An 18,536-nucleotide genomic window follows, 5' to 3' on the forward strand; every position below is an offset into this window, starting at 1 on the left:
TTTTTAAGCCTACAAACAAATTAAGCAGCATCCACTATCGTTGGACCATATTCTCCTAATTAATATATCACTAAAGATAGGTACACTATCTTTTTACACTACATAGTTATACTACATCTTATGTGGAACCTATTTTGAGTCCCAAAAAATCCAAAAAAATACCGATAAATTTTAAAATATTGTTTTATGGGGTCTTATAAAAAATTAGTTCCAATAAATGTCGGTAAGTACTACTTTTGGATTCAAAGGTGTGAAATTGCTTAATTGTGCAGTTTCGCCACTACGAATCTAGAAATAATACTTACCAATATCCGTTAAAGCTAATTTTTTACAGAGCCCCATAAAATAATATTTTAGAATTTATGAATATTTTTCTAGATTTTTTTGAAACCTAAAATGAGCTCCACATAAAATGTAGTGTAACTATGTAGTGTATGTAACATCTCTCTCTATATATTTATCCCTCTCTTCCTCCATCACCTTTTAGGCAATATATATCACATTTTTAATGTTCTCTTTTATGAACAAATGGAAAAACATCTCAAAATGGTAATCGACGCTATTTATGGATTGCATTTGTCACGTAGGATGGATAATTTATTTAAGTTGAGACTATATCACATTTCGACGTGCCTTTACGTATGCACATCTGCTATTTATTGAATAAATCAGGCAGGGTTTTGTTTTTTTGTATCCTCAAATCAGGCAGAGTCGTTTTCCTTTCAAATGCGCATTTCTTTACTTTAACTGTGTAACACGTTTTCACATGCACTGTAAATTCTATAGGCTAATTAGAAATGTAAATCATTCATTCTTCCATTTTTTTATTTTTTTTGGCTAGACAAGAAAGGATGGAGGGATGCTTAATCAGAAGGACTTCAAAACTCACGGTGCATCTCACAAGAGATTAAAACACTTAATAGATTTCTATTACCCCACCAAAATGAAGCAAGATCTCTCTCACACATAGTTTCTGGTTCATCATTATGGCGGTGACTTTCTTACTGTAGATAATAAATATTACTACAAATCTATCATGTACATCTAATACAACGGAAAAGGACCTACTGCATACGAGACAGCAAAATAAACATCCATATCAAATGAAGGAGACACCAGCTATAAATTTATAAGACGATCATATATCGAAGAAATACATGCAAGTTGTCGATGACCAACTAATTGTGTACAGACTTCCTACAAAAACATTAGGCGGTGGCGGTGGCGGTGGCGGTGGCTTCCTAACGAAACATTAGGCAGAAAACATTAGTAGATGTCTAACGTAAGTTTTGACAAATATTTGTAAAACATTGAAAAGAGGGTACATATATAGAGGGAGAGACGGTGTAGTGTTAACCACCTCAATTCCTCCTTAGTGGGATTTGGCCCCAATTTGAAACTGAACCTCCCTCCCGGACCAAGCTCCCATTCAGTGTTGATAATGTCCGGTCCGGTTTAGTTTGAATTGTTGTGAGCCTCTAATCGATCTACTACAATAGTGATCGGAATCGTCCATTGGGTAGAGCTCGTCAAGTAGGGTATACACACAAAAAATCAACTTGGTTGAGCATCGGTAATTAACTATATAAACGAACTAGATTTTCTACAAGAAAAATGGGACATATAAGTCTTGGATCATAGTTTTACCAACCATTTTTTCGATCAAGCTAATTTTCTGTGAGCATATTTTACTAGCTTTACAAAATGTATGATTTTGATCATTATTGTGGCCCAAGGAAGGCCCCTAACGACCCGGACTAGACATTATCAATACTGGATGGGAGCTTGGTCCGAAAATTATTCATAATAAATAAATAAATAAAATAATCGGGATGTTCTGATAAGCCTGGCGCAAGACATTTCTCGTAGAGATTGACTTATTCACGGAGCCGCGCAATCTCAGCCGTCCGTTTCGGCTTTGTACGGTTTGAATTCTAATGAAATTTTTTCGAAAACATTTCATTAGAATTCGAACCGTCCAAAACACTTTGGACGCTCAAGATTCACTTCCATAACTAACTATTCAGGGAAAGCTATCTGAAAAAAGTTTTTCTCTTTCTTGTAAGGCACAAACGATGTTGTTCTAAAACATGAATGATGAATCATAGTTTCAGAAGTCAAAATCTCAAAATAACATGGTCACGAAAGTATGGGATTTTAGTTATATTTGCAAGTTAAGCATAGAGTAAATTTTTTTTTGCAAGTTAAGCATAAAGTATTTTTTTTATAACCGGATGTCTGAATTAACTTGCGTGCATCTTAACTAATTTCGGGGCCCTGAAAATAATGACCGGGCATAATATCCAGTAGTCCCAAGGTTTGAAATATTTGACCTCTGTGAAAATAAAATTTGTAACTTTATGAAGAAAGACTTATTGCTTTCTGACAACCTCTTGGCCAAATTGTGCAAGGTAAAAGCATTCACACATGAAATATCGTGTTGGATTTCTGATAATGATGGGGACAATCAAATCAAAGGGCCAAACCCTTTACCATTTTCCTAAATCATTGTACACTTTACAATGGATGGGTATTTTTTAATTGGTAACATATGTAGGGTGTTTTGAGCAAACTTATTCGCGCTTCAGATTAGTTTCTAAAGTTTCTTTCATAATTGTTTCACGCGCTTGCGTACGTATTGTTGACCAAAAAAAAAAAAAAATCAAACCCGATCTTAAAAGAGAGTAAACTCCCAGCCCCAGATTTCAGGCCAAGATTACTTGGCTAACTCCTTGGAGTTTCGTACAGTTGGGTTGATTAATCATAGATCGATGTATTGTCCCAATGATCCAAATCAAACTAACCAATTGAGAGATCAAATCAAAATAGTAGTAACAGTTTAATTTCCGAATCACCAACCCCATGATGGATGATTGATCTCATTTACCAAACATAATAGTAATATCGATCAGTGGGTCCAAAATTGATCACTAATTAGGACAAAAATATATTCAGCAGTCTGAGGCCAATAACGTGTTACAACCACACACTATTATGGATCTCATGCTAGCTCTTGGTCATTCTCGAGACTGACTTGATGATCCCAGTACTAGTTGAGAATCCCGCCAAACAAATCATGTAACACGCGACGAACAATCGAGTTAATTGGGTACATTCACGGGCTCATACTCAGCGGTCTGAGGCCGATAAACGTGTTACAACCACACATACAGTATTATGGATCCCATGCACTTGGTCATATACTCGAGACTGAACTTGATGATCCCAGTTGAGAATCCCGCCAAACAAAACATGTACCTCTCCGTCTTTCACTGCCGACTCCATGCATGCTTGTTACTAGCTAGATATTTTCCTTTGTAGTGGTATTTTTTTTGGCTTGGAGCAAAATGTGAATTCTTCTTTAGGTTTCAATGGTACTGCCAATACAAGAGTCCGAGAAGACGTCTAATGAATGGAATTGACCGTGAAAACAGAGAAATTTTGGGTACTGGATGGGTACCACGTGGCCATGCATGTCCACGTGGTGCCCGAGCAGCCCATCTGGACCGTTCAAAAGTGTATTGGATGGCCTAGATTGAAACCCTCTCTCTCCTCTGATCACCTCACCACTCTCTCTCCTTTTTCTCTCTCCAAATCCGAGCCGTTCAAAACCGAAATATACCCGGAACGGCTCGGACACCACGTGGTACACCCGGCACTGAAAAATTTCTCATGAAAACCTTATTTAGGGTGATAATTAATTGGGAAGTATTAGGTACAAAGAAAATATACCCGGAAATTATCCCGAAAAGGCAAATCAACGGTATAGATGCATTTCAAAGTGAATCAGTACAATTGATTTGCCCTTTCGGGGTAATTTTTGGGGATGTTTTCTTTGCACTTAGCATTTCCCTAATTAATTATGACCCTCATAATGCATGAAAATATAATGCATGAAAATTTATTCAATGCATGCCAACTGTTCATATTTTCAAAGAAACCTTATCCATGAATGGATCAAAGTACTTATCACTTCTGTCGTTTTATCAATTGATGATAGGAGGGGATGGGGAAAAAATTTAGTTATTTTACATACTGTATATAAAAGAAACCCACAAAATTAGTTTGTTCATCATTAAGACATGAGATTTAGGAGTCGGATTTGCTTGCTCCTAAGATTTCAGATTCATAACTTTTTAAGTGCTATCAAGTCTTGTAGAGCCAATTCATAATAGATTTCGTCTGATTTTAAATAATTGGGATTGATTATTCAGATATTAGTCAAGGCGCGCATGCATAAAATAGCCTGAATCTTCATTGAGTAATTAAAAAAAGTCTATTGGAGTATAAAAAAAAAGAAGCGCCTGATCGATCTACAAAGCCAACCCACAATCTTGAAGAAATTTCATATTGAAAATGGTCAAAACAGAATTTACTTTGCAGTCGTGGACAAGTAATTTGAGAAGGAAGGCAGGGTTGCGCACGTTCCGAATCAACAATGAGACTGTTTTTCCAAAATTAATCGGTCTACGTCAAAGCTAAGAAAATTTATACAATTACAGCGATGTAGATCCAGTTGGTCTACTACGCCAAACACACAAAAATCTCGAACTTTCTTGCTGTTGGAAAAAAAAGGTCAAAATAGAAATCTGTCACTGTATTATCAGCAGTGCTACAGTCACCGACCTCGTGTGGGGTCCACTCCGGGCCCCGCACGAATGATCCGAGCCGCTCAATAATTTAAAAAAAAAAAACTGAGTGGGCCTCGTGCGAAATAAGCTCAATCCGATGTGTGTACGTGCTCGTTCCCAACTTAATTTTTGAACTGCTCGGATCATCTGATTTTGGAACGGCTTGGATCGAGCACGTACACACATCGGATTGAGCTTATTTCTCACGAGGCCCACTCGGTTTTTTAAAAAAAATTATTGAGCGGCTCGGATCATTCATGCGGGACCCGGAGTGGACCCCACAAGGGTTAGGTGGCCGGTCACCGACCCTCCCGGTCGGTGACTGTAGTGTTTCTGCTGTACTATATGTGATAGTACTCCTAAAATGTGAAGAGGGGAAAACATATATTCCACCAACAACAAAAGTAGACGTACGCTTTTCTTCTTTTCACACACAAGTCCACTAATAAGAGTGCTCGTCCCTTAGCTTTCTTTCCGCCCTTTAAAACCCAATCATCCTCTCGCTCATACTCCATACTTTCACAGAGAGGGAGAGAGAGAGAGAGAGAGTACTACTAGTGCCTCAAATGGAGTATATGGCTCAAAACATGACCGCTTTCTTTTTCCTCTCTCTCATCGTCGTAGTCGTGTGCTTCTTGGGTTTGTCTGAAGCCCAGAAGCAGGTTCCGGCCATGTACGTGTTTGGTGACTCCTTAGTGGATGTGGGCAACAACAATCACCTGAAAATCTCCATTGCTAAAGCAAATTTTCCCCACAACGGCGTCGATTATGCCGGCGACAAACCGACCGGGAGGTTCAGCAATGGCAAAAATTTTGCAGATTTCATCGGTAAACTTAACTATATATTATGTTTACCATTAGATATACTGTTACTATCAACTATCACGTATATCTCCAATTAATTTATCTTTCGAAATTAATCACAATATATGCATGGGCTTGTTTGTTAGACCTAGTACTATCAGATTGGATTATGTATATATATTTAATTAAAGAGATCAGATATTTTATGTTTCTCGCTGAAATTTTTTTTTTTTGAACGGCGAATTTTTTTTTTATTAATCCTTGAAAGAATACAAAGACCAAAAAGAACCAAAAAAAAGGCAACAGAGGTCATCCGAGATCCAAACTTTTAATTGACAAGATGCTAATCAAAGAAACATTTTAAGAGGTCTAAATGCCCAAATAAAATAATACAAAGCAAAGCCCAACACCAATAAAGCCTAACAGCTCAAATAAAACAAGGAAAAACGACGGTTAATAACGTGCTTTGATAATTAATACCCGTCAAAGACATTATAAACACAAATGAGATACAACCCAAACACCTAAAAAGCCTAAAAGTCCAAATAAAAGGGAGTAAACCCAGCATTAAAGCCCAAACAAAACCTTAACCCTACGAATATCCCAGCAGCCACCTCCCTCCGCACTGCTGCAACACCGACTGCTGCTGCTAATTGCCCAGTCAGAGGACTCACTGCCGCCGCCTCGCTTAGCCGTTAGGCCGAGGGAACCGAACTAAACCCAGGAGAATAGAACGGTGGAGACGAACCACTGTCCAGATTAAATGTTCATCCTCTGTTTTCTACCTGGTGGCTTTAGTTCTTTACTTTTGGTACGATTAGCTGTCACGCGCGTTGCCATGTTTTCATGCAACCTTTTATTTATATCTCTTATAAAAAAAAAACAACTTTTGCACTTTTAAGATTAGCCTTTTATCTCGCTCTTACTTCTTAAATTAAAAGGGTGAAAAATTTGATATGTTGTACAGTTTTAATAATGAAAAAACACCACTCTAAAACAATATATGCCTTAATTCTTTTTTGTGGGAGAATTTATTTTACCTTTAATTCCGTCACGACCAACCTCATTGGGTATGAAACTCCTCTTCATAAAATTTTAATCGCAACCTTACACCAGTACCAGGTATTCTACACAACCACACTCCACCAATTGCCCACCACCAATTGCCCACGTTAATATATGCCTTATTTCAGGGAGAAATAATTATTCTTTCACAATCTGGAAAATATATGTTACTAACGGGCCAGACCTTTCGAGATTAACTAAGATAAATTATGAAAATGACCTGTACCGTTGATTTCTCTTTTCGAAATACATTTTCGAAGTACTTAGAATTATTGTTACCTGTAACTTTCGCAAAAGGAAAATCTCCTCATAGCCTCATAGGTGTAATGGGTTGATAAGACTTGTTGGACCCACAGCCCATGTATAGATGTTAACGTATATCCCAATCCCGCGTAAACCAAAAATGTGTCACTTTTTTATTTGGATGGTTCTACAAAAATTTCAGATTTAATAAGAGGAAACTAATATCATGTAGCATGATGTAGATACTAAAAAGGAAACACAAGTCTTACTCCGTATGATTTTAAGAATATTCCATTGTCACATAATTCCAACCAAAACTTCCGTAACTAAAGTAGCACTTTTTTTTTTTTCCAAGTTTTCGATACTCAACCGGATGTCTGGACCAGCTTTCGTAAAAATTAAATATAATACATGTTAAACTTCCATATGTTGACGTTTGGACTGCTTGGGATGCAGCTGAGAAAGCAGGTTTAGTTGCATCGCCACCACCGTATCTCTCCGTTGTATCTAACAAAAGCAATGAGGCATTTCCAATCACTGGTGTTAGCTTTGCCTCTGGAGGTGCTGGCATCTTCAATGGCACAGATGAACGCTATGTAAGTTAATTTAGTAAATACTATTGAATTTTCAATTAGTTAACTTATTTTGCTCTTATAATAGATAATATAGACCATGCACACGTGGGATATAGAATAGGGACGGAATCAGGATTTTGTAAATATAGGGGTTGTATTATGACCAACAAAATTTCGAAATTTTAAGGTTTGAGAATTTAATAATTTGTTTGGTTTAGGTTTTGAGAGAAATTTTTTGGATAATGAGTGGAGAAAGATAGAAAGAGAAATGAGATAAATATTGAAGGAAAAACTTATAGGAGACCGCGCGCAGAATGAGGGATTGGATTTTGGGACCCAAAATGAACACATTCTTAAAGCATTTAATGTCTAAATAACATCCAATCCAAAATACAATAGGTAGGTGTTTTCATCAAACAAAAAATAATTGATATTAATATAAAAATTTCAAAAAAAAAAAACTCCGAATCAACGCGGGGCCGTGGCCCCCATAAGCCCAAGTTGATCTAGCTCCGTCTATATAATATCTTTTTTTCTTTGTTTTTAATAATTCGAGTCAGCATAATTTAATAATTCGAGTCAGGCTTATGCATAGTTCGATTAATTCCCTTACTCTAAAATTAACAATCAGACAAAATTGTTGTGGCCTCCAGAACTTTTACCGACAATGGAACAACCCTTGGGTTCTGTAGAATGTTTTTCGTAGTAGAAAAACTTATTTACAGAGGGTTTCGTATATAAGTTTACGAACGTCAATCGTGAGCATCCAAAAGTGTTTCGGATGATCTAGATTAAAAATTAATTTTTACAGGTAAAAGATATCTTTTTACTAGTCAAAATTTAAATACATATCTCATCCACTGATTGCCGAAACGAATGGCTGCGATTGTACAGTTCCGTGTAGGGCTGTTACTCGAAACCGGAAAACCGATCGAAACCGGAAAAACCGGACCGGACCGGATTTTTTAAACCGGTTGAATAATTTCGATCCGGTTCCGGTTTATAAAATTTTATAAACCGGAAAAATAATTTCGATCCGGTTTATGTGTTTTAAAAACCGGTTGAAACCGGAACCGGTTATATATATGTATAATATATACATATATATATATAAAAACATAGGGGAGGAGTTGAATTATGGGTTTTTGGTTGATATTTTGTAGTGTATATTGGTCTAATAAATATATTTATTAGATAAAAACTATTTTATGGGCTTAATTATGTTTTTATGGATTTTTTTTTATGTATTGGGCTCAAATTTGATCCTTTTTTGTTGGGCCCAAAAAAAAGGGTTGAATTATAGATTTTTAGTTGATATTTTATGAGTTGAATTGTGAATTTTTTGATGTGTTGAGCAAAAAATATGGCCCATGAATAAAAACCGGATAAACCGGACCAAAACCGGTTGAGCCGGTCGAAACCGGACCGGTTTTATCTCAACCGGTTCCGGTTTCTAAAAATCTCAAACCGAATATCCGGTTTCGACCGAAAAATACACTCAAACCGGTCGAAACCGGACCAGTATCACCCCTAGTTCCGTGAATAACTTATTCACAACTCCCCGTAAATAAGTTATTCTCTTTTCGTAGAGATAATGGAGGGAGTGTTCATATAAAAGGCATGATATTCTATTAGTAGACAAAGTTTACGCACCAAAAAGTAGACAAAAGTACGTATTCCTTTGGCTTTCGCACATAAGCCATGTGGGACACATTTCATGTGTAATATCTAAGGGCATGATACCAAGTGGATCCGAATAATTATGCGATTTATATGAATTTATTTCGTTGTCTCATATGATTTTTTTTCTATCAATTTTGGTTATATAATTATACTTCTTCAATTTCCTTCATTGAGACAAAAAGTATGCTGCAAAAATTTGACCCGAATGTTGTTAATATTAAGAAAAAGGGAAAATGACGGCCAAAGACGTGTTTGATAATTAATACAGTACATTTCAAGGACATTTTCAGCATTAACAAAGGTTCTCAAATGTTCTCAGCATGTCCTTGACGGGTATTAATTATCAAAACACGTCCTGGGCCGTTATTTTCCCTATGAAAAAACAACTAAAAAACCTATGCGAAAAAGTCAACAAAAAGTTGGTCCAAAGGTTCCTTATGCTTTCCAACTTTAAGGCCTTGCCTTGTTCCTGTTCCAACTACCAAACCTTTAACTACGGGCCTACTCGATTTTATAGGGCCGTCGTTGGGTTTGCAATGGTTATTTATAATGTTTCTCTTATATGGAATGAGACCCACACATACAAGAAGCTCAAATCATGTAACCTTTATATTGAAATTTTTTTCGGGTCTGTGTCGAGAATCCATCTTGTCTGCTATTCCTGCATCTGCATGGGTGCTTGATTTACTAGGTCCTTTTTCTGTTTGGTTGCAGAGACAATCACTTCCTTTACCCAAACAAGTAAACTACTACTCGACTGTGTACGAAGACCTGGTGCAACAACTAGGATCAGCTGATGCCCAGAACCACCTCTCCAAATCTCTCTTTGTAGTAGTAGTTGGAAGCAACGACCTGTTTGACTACTTCAAATCCGGGTCCGACGTCTCCAAGAAAAGCACGCCGCAGCAGTACGTTGATTCGATGCTTACTGCCCTCAAACAAGAGCTCAAGGTAATCACTCAAAGCTTTGTTATCCATGCTTATATTCAAGATTTTCATGCAATCCTACGCGGGTTATAGTATTGGTGATTATATCCAAGATTTGCGTTCCTGGCGCGCCGAGAGTTAACCCATGGATCGTCACCTGTCTGGTATTGGGAGTTTGTATGAAACATTAGTCTGCCTTTGTGTGCACAAGGCCAATGTGCTGAAAGTAAATGAAAATTAAGTCCACGCCACACCACTTGGACCCAATTTATACTAAATAGATTTGGACCACTTAAAGGCTTAAGCATGTTACTAGTGAACCATCCATCACTATATTGAGAGCCAATCTTTATTGTGTTTATTCGACATGGAGTTTAACATTCACACATGTTGTAACAGATGCTCATATCCTGGATTAATCAAGCGAATTATACCATCCCAATATCTCCATTACATGTCCTTTGGTTTGCGAGAAAAGGAGAGAAAAACAAAGGGTTATTATTATTTCTATCCAAATCTCATTAAAAGTGATGATATTTGGTAAGAAATAAAACAGATCAATAAAAATTCATTTCCCCTTCTTTTTTCAAGATTTTGTATCCTTTCAGTTAGCCAAACAAGTGAAAGTGTATTTTTTTCCCTTCTCTCCTATCTGATCCCTTCTTTCCTTTAGCCTCCTGGTTCTTCCACATATCGAATATATAGTTTTACGAAATCCGAAAATTGCTATGAATTGGGTCACAATGTTGCTGGTTGCTTATTGACATATTTCATGTGGGGCCGCAGAGGTTGCACGATTTTGGTGGACGCAAATATGTGATAGCTGGGATAGGAGCAGTGGGGTGCTGCCCATCACAGAGGAATCAGAACAAGAATGAGGATTGCTATGAGGAAGAAAACCAGATGGCACTCAAGTACAATGAAGGCCTCAAGTCAATGTTGGAGGGACTCAAATCAGAGCTCAAGGGGAATATGGACTACTCCTATGTCGATGTCTACGGCATCTTTGATAACTTCATTCGGACCCCCTCCATTTTTGGTACTTCCACTCAAATTTTCTCCCTGTTTTATCAACTCGTATATGAAATGAAGTACGTTCCTACCGGAGGTGATAAAATTGACGAAGGAAAAGTCTAAACGCAAAATTTTGCAGAACATGGTTATGGGTCATTGCCTCGTTGATTGTTGTAAAATAACATGTCATCCAATCACAAAGGAAACAATACCACATGAGCATGCTACGCACATTACGGCACAAACACTCGTGAAGCGTTGAGAAAGAAAACTTAAAAGAAACGTTTCCATCGTGCTTCAGGATGGCTTGCAAAAAGAAAATAAACTTCTCTTAAACATTTTGAGGGCAACACTAATATAAATTTTTCGATAATGCTACATGATTCCTTTTGTAAAAGTCACTCTAGACATTGTTTAACGACTTACCTCTTACTCTCTCTTCCTCTTGCATTTACTAGTGACTTATTCTTTGCAGAATGGCTGCTACTCCTATGGCCTTGTTTAAGGATATAGTATGATATATCTGTGTCTTATTTCAGGATTTACTGAAGTTAAAGCTGCATGCTGTGGGCTAGGGAACCTAAAGGCCGAAGTTCCTTGCGTCCCCGTTGCCACCTACTGCTCCAACAGAAGCGATCATATCTTCTGGGATCTGTATCATCCCACGGAGGCAACCGCTCGCATTCTTGTCGATATTGCTTTTGGTGATTCGCAACAGTTTGACGTCCCCATGAATATTGAGCAGCTAATTGCTGCATAAACCGAGTGATGCACGTGTATTGTTTTCGTGTAAATCAAAGATTATATATAGAAGATAGCAAAGATGGTGTTATTGAGCAGTTAATAAATAGATCAATGATTCGTGCGACGAAATATTATCTCATCAAATGAAGAGAGCATGGAAATTATGTTTTCCTTAGTATCTAATGTCAGCTGTGAAGCATATCCGTGCGGTTATAATGCCATCTATGATAATTTCTTGTGTGAATGACATCTCAAATTGGAATAGGCTTGAAAAGAGGGAGAACTAGATAGACCTGAAAGGGCAAAATGTTGGGATAAGGTGAATAGGTGATTGACAGGATGAGCAAATTTTCATCCTCCAGTTTCTGTCATACTTCAACATCAGAGAAGGGGAAAACGTAGGGCCTCGGTAAATTTGACCTTTCATAAGTTTCCAACGAAGTTAAACAAAGGAAAACGTAGGGCCTCGGTTCGCCTGTCCACCAGCAGGAATTACCACCTCACAATCATCTGTCACCTGAAAATTTGTCGCGTGCTTCTTTGCTCCACCAGCAAAAGAAACACGATGTACGGTTTCAACACCCACAATTTTCGGACATAAGCCACACCACCCAAAATGCGAACTGCTCCATCAAACATTTTACTTTGTACGGTTCCAACACCCACAATTTTACAAGTGAGACCTGTCGTCCAAAAACAATGATCCAACACTCCTTTCTTCAAAACTAGCAAAAGGCTTGACATGCGTGATAAACTCCTCAGCTCAAGCTGAGTTGTCTAACTCAGAGAAGTCGTCAGCAACTGAGCCAAGCCTTTCTCAACTGAGTTCAGCTCTACTTGACTGCTAACAGACTTGCACGATCTCTTAAAGTTAGTTAGGGAGTGATTGCACTGAGCTGTAATTAGTTGCTGTAATTAGTTAGCAATTAGGCTTGAGTTTGTTAGTTGGTTATCGTGATTGTTAGCTGTATAAATACTTGTAAAAAACCCTTCTTTGATGTAACTCGATTAATTCAGTTGAGAGAATGTATACAATGCAGTCTTATCTTAAAAAAGTTTTCATGGTATCAGAGCCAAAGAAGGCGAAAGCCAGTGCTCGATCCAGATCTGATTAGTTTCTTCGTCTGCGGAAACGAGTTCTCGATCCGGATCTAATTCAACTTCTTCGTCTTCAACATTTCTTGAGATCTTTCCCATGGCGGGTTCAACATCGTCTCCGACGTCATCTCCAGCAGTTGAGAAAGGCTTGGCTCAGTTGCTGACGACTTCTCTGAGTTAGACAGCTCAGCTTGAGCTGAGGAGTTTGTAGCAGCTGAGTATCTTCCGCCTTCTTTGACATTTCTGATCGCAAATTTTCAATCGTTCATCACTATTAAACTTGAATCTTCAAATTACTTTGCTTGGAAGTCTCAAGTAGAAAATGCCCTAAAAGCTAATTCTCTTTTTGAGTATGCTGATGGAACAATTGTGATACCACCTTCTGAGATTCAAAATGAGTCAGGGAACAAGATCCCTAACCCTGCTTTCTTTCGTTGGCAAACTATTGATCGCATGCTTCTCTCCTGTCTTATGGCCACTCTTACCCCTTCTATCTTACCACATGTTGTTGGATCTCTCCATACATTTCAAATTTGGAGTAAATTGGCAGAGAAATATAGTGTTCACTCTCAAACTCATATTCTAGATCTCCGGAAACGCATGTATAATCTCAAGAAAACCACTTCTATGGAAAAGTATCTCGATTCTGTTAAAGAACTTGTGCAGAAATTGGAGGCCTCTGGATCCCATATGGATGATGGTGAGGTTGTATTTCACACAGTGAATGGTTTGCCTCAGGATTATCTGTCTCTTCAACAAACAATTTGAACTCAAAGTGTTACTACACCACTCTCTTTTGGTGCTGTTTCTGAAATGCTTATGTCAGAAGAACTGCACCTAGATCATTCACAAGATCTCTCTCATTCCACAGTTTTACTTACTCAACATCAAGATAATGTGAATACTGCAAATCATGCTCCAATCATGGCTCCACAAGCTTCTTCCTCACAGAATTCTCAAGTGTTGTCTGGTTCTTTTCAATATCCTGTTCAATTTGGATCACAAGCCCCACATTTTGGCCAACAACTTTTTGGTGGAAACAGATTTAACAGAAACCAGAATTGACCTCGAGGAGGTCCTTTCATTCCTAGAAATTCTTTTCCAATGGACTTTCCTTTCCCTCTTGGAAGTTGTTAAATCTGTGGGAGATTTAATCATCAAGCCTCCACCTGCCACTATCGACAGAATTTGGGATATCGTCCATACTCTTTTGGTCAGAATTATCAGTATCCATCTTATGGTCAGGGTTATTCATCTTTTGGCTCTTCACAAGGGAACAATTTTCCTCAAGGGCAAGGTTTTCCACAAGGATTTTCTTATGGACAGCGTGCTCATGGTTTCTCACAAGGATTTTCTCCTGGACAGGGGGCTCATTTCTCCAGACCACAGGCTCTGATGTTGACTGCACAAGGAACTTCTCCCTATCCTTTTGGACCACAGTTCTCACCAACACCTTATCAGGACTCAGGGTACTTTCCAGCTATTAATTCCATGTCCTTTCCTGCAGTGTCACAGGGGTTTTCTGGTCCTCATGGTGGTCTTGCTAACACTCATGGTGGCCCTGGTCCAAGCCCATGGTACTTTGATTCTGGTGCTACATCACATGTGACAAATGATATCTCTCATATTACAGGGTCCACTACTAATCCTGCACCTCAAACTGTTGCAGTTGGCAATGGACAGACAGTGGCTGTCACCAATTCAGGTAAAGGTTTGCTTCCTACTCCATCCTATTCCTTCCATCTTAACCATATTCTGCATGTGCCCCAAATCTCTCATAATCTGTTATCAGTTTATCACTTTGCTTTAGACAATAATTGCAGAATTATTTTTGACTCTTCTGGATATACCATCCAGGACAAACTCACCCAACAAGTGATTCATCAGGGGCCTTGCCACCAGGGTCTCTATCCCCTTCTTCCTTCTTCTAAAATCCCAGTTTCAACCACTGCTCTTCTCAGCACCACTTCTACTGCAATGTTATGGCACAAACGTTTAGGTCATCCTAATGGTGCTTTACTTCATCACTTTTCTAATAAGTACAATCTATCTGTACCTTTTTTTGATAGATTAGATTGCTATGCTTGTAATAAGGCCAAAAGTCATAAACTCCCTTTCTCTCTTTCTTCAACTTGTACTGCTGGTCCCTTTGATCTGTTACATGTTGATGTTTGGGGACCATCTCCTGTCCCTTCCTTTTCAGGTTACAAATACTATTTGTTAATAGTTGATGACTTTACTAGATATTGTTGGCTATTCCCTTTACGTTCTAAGGCTGAAGTGTCTACTCATATTAAAGCTTTCAAAATTTTTGTTACCAATCATTTTCAATCTTCTATCAAGACTCTCAGGTCTGATAGGGGAGGGGAATTCTTAAACAAAGTTATGACATTCTTTTTTGCTCAATTTGGTATCAATCATGAAACCACATGTCCTCACACTCCTCAACAGAATGGGGTTGTTGAAAGAAAGCATGGTCACATTGTTGAAACAGCCAGTGCTTTACTTCAACAAGCTAATCTTCCTATTGGTTTTTGGCTTGAGAGTATTACAACAGCCATTTACTTGATCAATCGTTTACCTCATTCCTTACTTCATTTTGATGTTCCTTTTCATAGACTTTATAAAGTTGCTCCAGATTATTTGTCTTTAAGACCATTTGGTTGTTGTTGTTTTCCTTGGTTAAGACCATATACCTCTAACAAACTTGAACCAAGATCCACTCCTTGTATCTTCTTAGGCTATTGCTCAGGGACAAAAGGTTATCGTTGCTTCGACCCTATTACTGGCAAGGTTTATATTTCCAGGCATGTGAAATTTATTGAGCATGATTTCCGCTATCATACCTTACTCACCACATCTCAGACTTCCTCCCCTGCTTCTTCTCCTCCTTCTGTTCCCCATTTTGTAATTCCACCCTCTCTTTCCTCCTCTTCTGTCCCTATTCTTCCTCTTCCTCCTCCTTCTCCTTCTTCATTACCTAGTTTTTCCTGTCCTACTTTTGAACCCTCTCCTTCCGTACTCCCTCCAGCTCCTTCAGTAGCTCCTACTCACACCATGGTTACCAGATCTAAGAATGGTATTTCAATGCCCAAAACTCCCTTCTCTCTTCTTGTTCATCCTCCTCCTCTCACAGAACCTCTAACCTTTAAAGAAGCTATGGCCTTTCCTGAATGGAAACAAGCAATGTCTGAAGAGTACACTGCCCTCATGTCACAAGGGACTTGGTCCCTTGTTTCTCTCCCTCCAGGTTCTCCTATAATTGGTTGCAAGTGGATTTTTAAAATCAAAAGACACTCTGATGGTTCAGTGGCACGATACAAGGCCCGTTTAGTTCCTCAGGGCTTTCAACAAACTGAGGGAGTTGATTATACAGACACCTTTAGCCCAGTTGTGAAACAACCAACAGTCAGAGTAGTGCTCACTTTAGCTTTACATCATGATTGGTCCATTAGACAATTAGATGTTTCCAATGCATTTCTCCATGGAACAATTCAAGAGAGAGTTTATCTCAAGCAGCCCCAAGGCTTTGTTAACTCTCAGTTTCCTACACATGCTTGCCAACTTCATAAGGCTTTATATGGACTGAAACAAGCCCCAAGGGCCTGGTATGACATGCTGTCCAAGTGCTTATTAAATCTTGGATTTCACAATAGCCTGGCTGATTCTTCTCTGTTTGTGCTCAATGAGAAGTCAGATTTTGTCTATCTGCTGGTATATGTGGATGACATCTTGGTCACTGGGAATAACTCTACTCTGATCACTCACATAATTCAGCAGCTGAGTGCATCTTTTGCTCTAAAGGACTTGGGTCCTTTGCATTATTTTCTAGGGATTGAAGCTATCCCAACGTCTACTGGTATGATTCTTTCTCAAGCTAAGTATGCTACCAGTCTTCTTCATAAAGCTGGAATGCAAGACTGCAGGCCTTGTAGCACTCCAACCTCATTGAAACCTGCTCCTCTGGACGACAATATTCCTGTTTCTAATCCAGAATTTTACAGATCAATAGTTGGCTCTCTCCAATATCTTACACTAACAAGACCAGAGCTTAGTTTTGCAGTGAACTCAGTGTGTCAATACATGCATTATCCTTTAGAAAAACATCTTACTGCAGTTAAAAGAATTCTTCGATATGTCAAAGGCACATTGGATTATGGTCTTAGTTTTACAAAGAGTTCTCTTACTATGTCTGCTTTCACTGATGCTGATTGGGCTGGGGATGCTCTTGATAGGAGATCCACTGGGGGTTATAGTGTGTATCTTGGAGCCAATCTAATCTCTTGGTCTGCTAAGAAACAAGCCACAGTTGCTCGTTCTTCTACAGAAGCCGAATATAAGGCCTTGGCTAATGTGGCAGCTGAGGTTATGTGGCTTTTATAGTTGTTTAAAGACTTGTGTGTCCCTGCATTTACTCCTGCTCCTATCATTTGGTGTGATAATGTTTCTGCCATTTCCTTAGCCACCAATCCAGTGTTTCACGCTCGAACGAAACATGTAGAAGTCGATTTTCATTTTGTTCGAGAAAAGATTGGTAAAAAACAACTGCAGGTCCGACATGTTCCTTCTGGCTATCAGGTTGCCGATATCTTTACAAAACCTCTGACTTGTGATCGTTTCTTATTTCTTCGAGCCAAACTGATGCTGACACAAGTTCCTGCATCAGTTTGCGGGGGCCTGATAAACTCCTCAGCTCAAGCTGAGTTGTCTAACTCAGAGAATTCGTCAGCAACTGAGCCAAGCCTTTCTCAACTGAGTTCAGCTCAACTTGACTGCTAACAGACTTGCACGATCTCTTAAAGTTAGTTAGGGAGTGATTGCACTGAGCTGTAATTAGTTGCTGTAATTAGTTAGCAATTAGGCTTGAGTTTGTTAGTTGGTTATCGTGATTGTTAGCTGTATAAATACTTGTAAAAAACCCCTCTTTGATGTAACTCGATTAATTCAGTTGAGAGAATGTATACAATGCAGTCTTATCTTAAAAAAGTTTTCAATGCGAGCACGCCGTTTCGTGCTCTTTGCTCTTTGTATTGCTTAATGGATCCCTTGCAATTTATCTTAAAATCTGCTTTCAACTGGCTCAAACTCTCACATTCTTTCTCGAACTCTTGTTGTATGTCATGGTGATTTACACCATAAAAATTAGATTAAATGAAACCCCATCAAAATTCTACACTCCCGACCTCTACTTCCTCAATTCCTACATATTTGTCAAGCATAGCTTCCATATACTTATTTATGAATAAGATTAAAGTCATTTTCCAATTTCTATTTAGTCAATGGATCAAGCTTCTTTGAAGTTTATTCTGTCAAGTGAACTAAAGAGAAGCCGACTCTTTCACACACCCATTGAGATGAGATTACAAATTTTTTATGCATCAATGGATCAGGCTTCTTCGAAGATGGAATTCCCTGCACACTGATCCCCGATAGTTCCTGATTTATTTAAGGCTCCTAATTTATATTCAAGGCGTTGATTTTAAGAATTCATTAAGGTGTGATCATTCATACTACAAAGGATACTTCACGGTGTTCGACAACATTGCCACATAATTGAAATACATTTTCGTTGAGAAAAAATACAGTCTTATACATATGTCTACTAACATGTATCAATCAAGTTATGTTCATGTCAATCAATCTCATTATGTTCATTTCAATTAATCTCATTATTTGTAAATCGAGATGATTAATTTGTGCACGACGAACTCTCTAAGTGAATAACTCAGATCATCAAGTAGGCCACCAGGTG

General features: G+C 38.4%; 1 protein-coding gene across 1 annotated transcript; it reads left to right on the forward strand.

Annotated features, from left to right (window-relative positions):
• Positions 1-5,048: 5,048 nt before the first annotated feature.
• LOC131330505 (GDSL esterase/lipase At5g55050) lies at positions 5,049-11,815 on the forward strand. The gene is made up of 5 exons (XM_058364119.1): positions 5,049-5,459; positions 7,200-7,339; positions 9,716-9,952; positions 10,715-10,967; positions 11,482-11,815. Exons 1-5 carry the CDS (start codon positions 5,198-5,200, stop codon positions 11,700-11,702), a joined length of 1,113 nt encoding a protein of 370 aa, XP_058220102.1. The 5' UTR covers positions 5,049-5,197; the 3' UTR covers positions 11,703-11,815.
• Positions 11,816-18,536: the final 6,721 nt, after the last annotated feature.

Source organism: Rhododendron vialii, chromosome 6a (assembly GCF_030253575.1).
Source record: "Rhododendron vialii isolate Sample 1 chromosome 6a, ASM3025357v1".
In the NCBI taxonomy this organism is placed as follows: domain Eukaryota; kingdom Viridiplantae; phylum Streptophyta; class Magnoliopsida; order Ericales; family Ericaceae; genus Rhododendron; species Rhododendron vialii.